The sequence below is a fragment of the Martes martes genome (assembly GCF_963455335.1).
Source record: "Martes martes genome assembly, chromosome: 11".
NCBI classification, from domain to species: domain Eukaryota; kingdom Metazoa; phylum Chordata; class Mammalia; order Carnivora; family Mustelidae; genus Martes; species Martes martes.
Genome location: NC_137899.1, coordinates 75,290,972 through 75,298,622, shown reverse-complemented (window position 1 = coordinate 75,298,622; position 7,651 = coordinate 75,290,972). Strand labels below are relative to the sequence as shown.

General features: G+C 36.8%; 1 protein-coding gene across 2 annotated transcripts in view; it reads right to left on the bottom strand.

The window, feature by feature from the left end:
- Positions 1 to 4,440: 4,440 nt before the first annotated feature.
- CAV1 (caveolin 1) overlaps positions 4,441 to 7,651 on the bottom strand; it is a 35,904-nt gene continuing 32,693 nt past the window's right edge. For both annotated transcript variants that reach the window (XM_080817934.1, XM_080817935.1), the window contains exon 3: positions 4,441 to 6,660. In XM_080817934.1, the coding sequence (XP_080674060.1) occupies positions 6,319 to 6,660 (342 nt within the window). In that variant the 3' untranslated portion in view covers positions 4,441 to 6,318. The remainder of the gene's footprint in view (positions 6,661 to 7,651) is intronic.

The following is a 7,651-nucleotide window of genomic DNA, read 5'->3' as shown; positions in this document are numbered from 1 at the left end:
GAAGAAGAGAGAATTTGTATTGATAGTTCTAGTAAGTTGGGTGATGAATAACACCTAGAGAAACTCATTATTGCTCAAGCAACTGACAGATCTGAGAATGCATATAAGTCAAGTAAATGAGAGGATTCCTAGAGACGTAAAAATAGAAGTGTTTTAAATCTTTATTTATTTATTTTTTTAAGATTTTATTTATTTATTTGACAGACAGAGATCACAAGTAGGCAGAGAGGCAGGCAGAGAGAGAGGAGGAAGCAGGCTCCCTGCCTAGCAGAGAGCCGGATGTGGGGCTCGATTCCAGGATCCTGGGACCATGACCTGAGCCGAAGGCAGAGGCTTTAACCCACTGAGCCACCCAGGTGCCCCAGAAGTGTTTTAAATCTTAATGGTAAAATGGTTCTGTCAGTTATTTGTATCCTATCAGATTCCAGTATGTTATTGAATTTTCTGAATACACATAAATATTATAGTTTATTTCAAAAAGTTTATGTTTCTTTCCATCTTTGAAATCTCTGTCCTGGAGTCTGTACATTAACTTGTCACTAGTGATTTTATGGTCTTGAAAGTCACTAAACTATAAGGTCATCAAATATACACTATTGCAAAACATTTTTTATGTTGTAAAAACTTGTATTTAAGTTTTGTAATCAAAGATTTGATAAATCTGTGAGAGTAATTTTGATTTTATACTTTAGATGTATAATGTTGTAGCAATATTTTCATTGCCATTCATATTGTTGACTATTATTTGCTCTCGGTAGAGACACAACTTGTTTTTCTGGGTTTTTGCATTATCATTAATTCTATGGTTTGCTGCCATGGTTCAGGTCCCAGACTCTGGAGCCAGACCCTGTCACTTGCTGGTTTTGTGACCTCGAGCAAGTTACTTGGCTCCTTTGTGCTTAAATTTCCTAGTCTGTAAAACTGAGATAATAATGATAGGACATACTGCATAGGTTTATTGGGGGGATTAAGTGAACTAATACATTTAAAGTGTATAGAGCAATGTTTGACATGTAGAGATTATTATGAGGTTTAACTACTATTACTTAACTATTGCTAAAGTTTACTCCGACTCTGCTCATATTACTTGCTTATTTTGTATTTAAGCATGTGTGAAGTGATTCTGCAAGCCGGTAGGAACAGGAAACTTTATGAAGAGGAGGAAGGGTTAGGGCTCAGAAACCATACAGTGCAGATAGAGGAGTAGAAGGAGCAGGGCTTTGATTGGCAGAGACACCTGGATTAAACGAGATGTTTATTAGTTATGTGAATTGGTGACTCATTAAAATGAAATCTTTTGCAAAATGAGGGCATCAATACATTTTGAATGTATAAATGACATAATGCCTGTAAAGCACTGAGAAATGACACAATTATTTGACTCCTCCTCTCCATTTTCTAAAGTGAGAATAAAGTAGTATATCTTACATATAATTTTTAACTTTACTTTTAAAATTAATATTATCTCATGAATATATTTCCATGTCATTAAATATTTGATTACATAAGAATATTTAAAAGCTAATAGTAGCTTATTAAATATATATACCATAATTTACTTAACCACTTCCCTATTTCTGATTATTTATGTTGTTTCCAATATTCTCTACTATTGACAATCAAATAATGAATATTTATGGTGATTGACCCTTGGTATATCTCTGTTATTTTTAAAAAATTTTTATTTATTTAAGAAAGTGAGAGAGAGAGAGCACACAAACGGTGAGGGGTGGGGGAAGAAGGAACAGAGGAAGAGGGAGAAGCAGACTCCATGCTGAGCAGGGAGCCCACCACTGGGCAGCATTTGATCTCAGGATCCTGAGATCATGACCTGAGCTGAAGGCAGATGCTTAACTGACTGAGCCACCCAAGCTTTCTGCCCTCTCCCCCCCGACCCTGTTATTTTTATTACATAAGTGAAATTGTTGGATCAATCATATGTACATTTAATTGTCCTCCAAAAAGCTTGTATCAACTACATTTGCCAAAGCAATGGATGAGTGTGTTTTCTTCTCTGTATCCTCATCAACTTGGATATTTTATCTTTTTATCACTGCAAACTCAGGCAAAAATAGTATCTCATTGCTTTGATTTTTATTATATCATTACTAATGAGTATAAGTGTTTTGATATGTTGTGCATTTCTTTTTGTGAATTATCTTTTCATATCTTTGTCTATTTTCTACTATATTCATCTTTTTCTTGACATGAGATTTCTCTATATTTTCAGTGTACTATAATGCTTTGCAACTTACATATATATGAACATATATAGATACACATACTTTCTTTTGACACTCTTGATCATTGTTTTAAATTTATTTCTACTGTTTTTGATATATAGGACTTTAACATTTTTATGTATTCACAGCCATGATGTTTTTTTCTATGATTTTATTCTTTGTGTTATGGTACAGGTATTTTTCTCTACCTTTCCACTTTCTGCCCGGTTTTATAAATATGGATTTTAATTTATAACTGGAACATATAAATATCAGTGCTTACATTAGAGAAGGTATGTGTCAACTATTCAGACAGAGCTCTACTCTATTAGATTAGAGTGTATTATTATTTAACTAACACTTACTGAAAGTGTGAAGTATGAAGCTGCTTATTCCCAATGTGGAATAAAAGTTGTCTGAACCCATGTAGTTATTTGTATGTCCAGAAATGGAACTGTTTCATGTGTGTGGCTGAACCAAAATATATATAAGGAAAGTCCTGATTTTGTTAATATGCATTCATTTAGAAATTTAAATAATAAAGCCAAAAGAAAGATAATCCCTCTTTAAAGTAACATCATGAATTTTGCCTGAATTGAGTGCATAACTTTGGCCAGTATTTCACATGCTACCATGGTTAAAGACATGTTTCTAGTTCATATACTAGAAATAGATTTATTGGGCAAATACAAATGCCAGACTGGGTTACTAAATACATAGCCTCAGTGCTTCCTTGAGAGCCCAATTAAGAGAGAGACTCTGTAAACTTCTTGAAAGGAATTTCAGAGAGATTAGAAGAGGATCTCCTTTGAAAAATTTTGTTTGGAAACTGTGATAGTTAATTTTATGTGTCCATTTGACTGGGCCATAAGATGCCCAGATATTTCGTCAAACATTATTCTGGGAAGTTTTGTGCGGGTGTTTTTTGATGAATCTCACTTAAATTGGTAGACAAGTAAAGCAGACTGCACTCCCCTATGTAGGTGGGCCTTATCCAATCATTTGAAGGGACTGAATAAACTAAGAGGCTGATCCTTCTCTGCATAAGAGAGAATTCCTCCTGTTTGACTGCCTTTAAACTGAGACATTAGTTTCTTTACTGCCTTTGGACGTGAACTAAAACATCAGCTTTTCCTGGGTCTTGAGCTTGCCAGCAGCTTTAAGACAGGAATTATATCATTGACACTCTCTTGGGTCTCCAGCTTGTCAACTCACCCTGCATATCTCAAGACTTGTTAGTCCCCATAAATCATGTGAACCAATTTCTTAAAATAAATCTCCTTATCTATATGTATATGTCTTTATATAGCTTTTAATATTATTCTTTATATATACCAGTATATTTTCAAATATGAAGAATCAATATATTTCTTATTGGTTCTGCTTCTCTCTGGAACCCTGACTAATACAGAAGTTCTGAATGTAAACTTAGCCAAGGCCAAAAATAAACTGTGACTGAAATATACCTCTTTTTTTTTTTTTAAGATTTTATTTATTTATTTGACAGACAGAGATCACAAGTAGGCAGAGAGGCAGACAGAGAGAGGAGGAAGAGAGGCCACCTGCTGAGCAGAGAGCCAGATGTGGGGCTTGATCCCAGGACCCTGGGATCATGACCTGAGCCGAATGCAGAGGCTTTAACCCACTGAGCCATCCAGGTGCCCCTGAAATACACCTCTTAAAAAAAAAAATCCCAGTTAAGACATTGCAAATTTCAAAGCATTAGCCCTTGGATGTCTCCCTTACCAAATGAGAATATTAATATCCATCACACGAAGTTGTTGGGGGCTCAAATTAGATGACACATAGGGTGGTTGGGGAAATGGATTACATAGGTGATGGAGATTAAGGAGTGCACTTGTTGTGATTAACACTGGGTGTTATATGCAAGTGTTGAATCACTGTGTCATACACCTGAAACTAATACTACATTGTATATTAACTTACTGGAATTTAAATAAAAACTTAAAGCATTGGGTAAACTGTTAAATAAATTCTTATTAATTATAACTTTTATCTGAGGTAACTCATGCATGGTGATGGCCTTAGAACAAAGATCCCACCTAATCCCACTTTGCAATAACCGACAAGTGTAAGACCATTACCTCCCACAACCATACTACAAATACGTACACACACTATGTACATGCTCACCACACACAAACACAGACACTGACATACACACCAGTTCTGGGGAAAAATAATGAAGCTGACTGTTGAACTGTTAAACATTTTTATTGTGCGGGGTTGTAACCTATACAGGACATGCAAGATAAAAAAGTGTAAAATATATCAGTAAGCATATAAAATTTCAGCAATCTTTTGGACCAGCAATTGATTTGCATGAGGGACTAGAACAGACATGTCTTGGGATACACAGTTTACAGATTGAATCACAAAGCAATTTCCCAAGTGATTTTCCTCATATAAAGATAAAAATATCTTTACACTTAAGAAGTATGCAAATATACTATATATTCAGTTATGTACACAGTTTAAGAGTAAAACTATGTCCATGCCAGTGTCTGTTTTAAATGCAAAACTTAAATGTAGGTAACAGGTTGATAATTAAAGTGTCAGGAAATCTAGAAGAGATGAAAAATAAAATCAAGCAGAGTTCCAATAGGTGTATGAAAATAAAAATAAAAGCATATAACTGAAGGTTAAAAGTAATGTCCCCAAGGTCAGACTCTTAATATGAGCAGGAGGAATAAAAAGCTTTTAGATGTACCAGGCAGCTTTCTGTATGACTCAGGTTTACAGGTGAAATTCCTCAGTTTGAGTTCAGAAGAATTTGAATTTATTCCAGCAAAATTACCTCAATCTTTTATTACTGCCTCCTCCCCATCTTCTTTCTGAGCAAAGTGATGCTTGGATTAGGTCCAAAGCTCCTGGCAGGGGGAGGGGCTGTGTGTCACAGCATAACAGATAGTTACAAGTGCTTTACTTTGAAGGGGGTCACATTTGCAACAACTCTGACAGTCTCACAATGGCCTCCATTTTATGAGCCTTTCCCCGGAGGCCCACTGATCAGCTGAAAAGGGAACACAATGTTCAGCCACTAAACCACCCCAGTGATGGATTAGTTTGGAGTCAGGAAAGCGTGATTATTCTTGAAAATAAACGAAGCTGAATAGACATGCTGACCTCATTCAGCTGATGAGAGGCAGGGAAAGTTGGCTTCCACTCCTGCCAGCCCAGAGAGGGCTCAGTCCCATTTGTCCACCTTAATTTGTTTCATGGGGTTGATGTACACCATACTTGATACAGATAAAGATGCTGCGTGATCAAGTGCAGATGTGAACTTCATCCAACTCTGTTTCTGAGAGCTAGAAAGAAGCGTGGAGAATGGGTTTTCTAATTTTGGTCTTCAGGAAGGCTGCTGGACCTAATGAAAGTTGATGAGTTGGACCCTATTTGAAAAGGAAAATGTGAAGAACAGGAAGGCACTTAGGTCTCATTATCTATATAACAAATATTCAGGCACAGAAAGAATCACAGGTTAAAATTTCAAGAAGTGTAAGGCATTAGTTGGAACATGTGAATGCAGATTATGTTTTCTAACTTGATAAAGATCACTAGATCCAGTTGGATCATTAAAGTGAACGGCAACAGTCTATTAATGCTTCAGATGGTGGGGGAAGAGTTTGCTTAAAACCTGCCCACATACCTGTACACTTAATGGCCTTAGCCAGGAATTCTTCCCTTACCATAAAATGATCAACATTTTAGAATAGGCACTTGAGGTTGTTTGTTCTCTTTTTTTTTCCTCCTCAGTTCTTCATATTTCTCTCAAGTTACCTTTCAACAATAGGTCCATATCTCAGCCAATAAAACAATGGTCCACATGCAAATAAGAATGTAAGGAAAAAAATTTTAAATGGGTTTAAAAAATCAAGACCACAAAAAAAATAGATGAAATAGCTCAGAAGACACAAATAATGGTTATGAAAACTGAGTGATTTCTTTGTTCTGAACCAAGAAAATTCATTCATATACTGTTGCTGTACCAGCAACTTGAAACTTGAAATTGGCACCAAGAAAATTAAAAGGAAAAAAAAAAGAATCAGGTATACTTCTATCCTTAAAATGTCATTTATATTTCTTTCTGCATGTTGATGCGAATACTGCTGAATATTTTGCCAACAGCCTCAAAGAACGGGTCACAGAAGGTGTGGACGTAGATGGAATACACACGGCTGACGCACTGAATCTCAATCAGGAAACTCTTAATGCACGGTACAACTGCCCAGATGTGCAGGAAAGAAAGAATGGCAAAGTAAATGCCCCAGATGAGTGCCATTGGGATGCCAAAGAGGGCAGACAGCAAGCGGTAAAACCAGTATTTTGTCACAGTGAAGGTGGTGAAGCTGGCCTTCCAGATGCCATCAAAACTGTGTGTTCCTTCTGGTTCTGCTATCACATCTTCAAAATCAATCTAAAAGGAAGAAGGGACAGAATGTGAGCTTATAATAGAAGAAAAGAGGAAAAAACACTACTGAGTATCCATAAATACATATTAGCTTTAATGTATGGGTTCTGTGTGAGATGCTTGAAAGTACTCAGCAGCATCAACATCACTCTGAACTTGCTGGAAACAGGTATTTGGGCTTCACCTGGACCTTCCTTACTGCATCTCTGGGGGTGGAATCCAGGAGAATTTCTAACATGTTCTCTACATATTTCTTTAAACTACCTGCATTTAAGTAAAACCTGGCAACATGGATAAATAGACGAGGCGCTCAGTGAAATTACATGACCTAAGCTAATTGTATTCCAACATAACTACACAAACAGTGTTGAGGGGTAATTAGTGCAGTTGATTGCTGACTCTTTGAACACTCCATTGGTAGACTTTCTTCAGCAAATTAGATCACTGGGAGCTGTGAGGACTCAAGAAGTCTTCATGGGGTGGTGGGACTTGGGCAGGGTTTGGAAAATGGGGTATGATTTGGAGAAGAAGGAAGAGGGTACTTTGGAAATGGTGTGAGCAAGATCGCAGGAACAAGGAAGGGTGATACAGTGAGTCTCACAGGCAGAGAGACCTGTGTGGGCACAGCTAGTAAGACTGATTGAAGCCAGTCTCAATTTTATTTTACACACAGTAGAAGGTCTATTGAAGATAGTAGAGTGGGAGAATGCAGCCACTCTCAATGTGGTCATTTATCAAGATGAATTTTACAGCAGTGTATAGGCTGGAGAAAAGAAACTCAAGGCAAAGAGACTGTTGTTACATCCCAAGTTTGATGCCGGGCCCAAACTGGAATTGTGGCCAGGAAAAAGAAAATAAAAGAATGAATTTCAGGGATGTTAAAGGAAGACCCCACAGGATTTGGTTACTTCAAGATTAGGGAGAGAGAAAAGCCTAAGATGAGCTTTGAGATTCTGATTTGCCAGCTAAGGAAAGCCGAGGTGACATTAATAGCAAG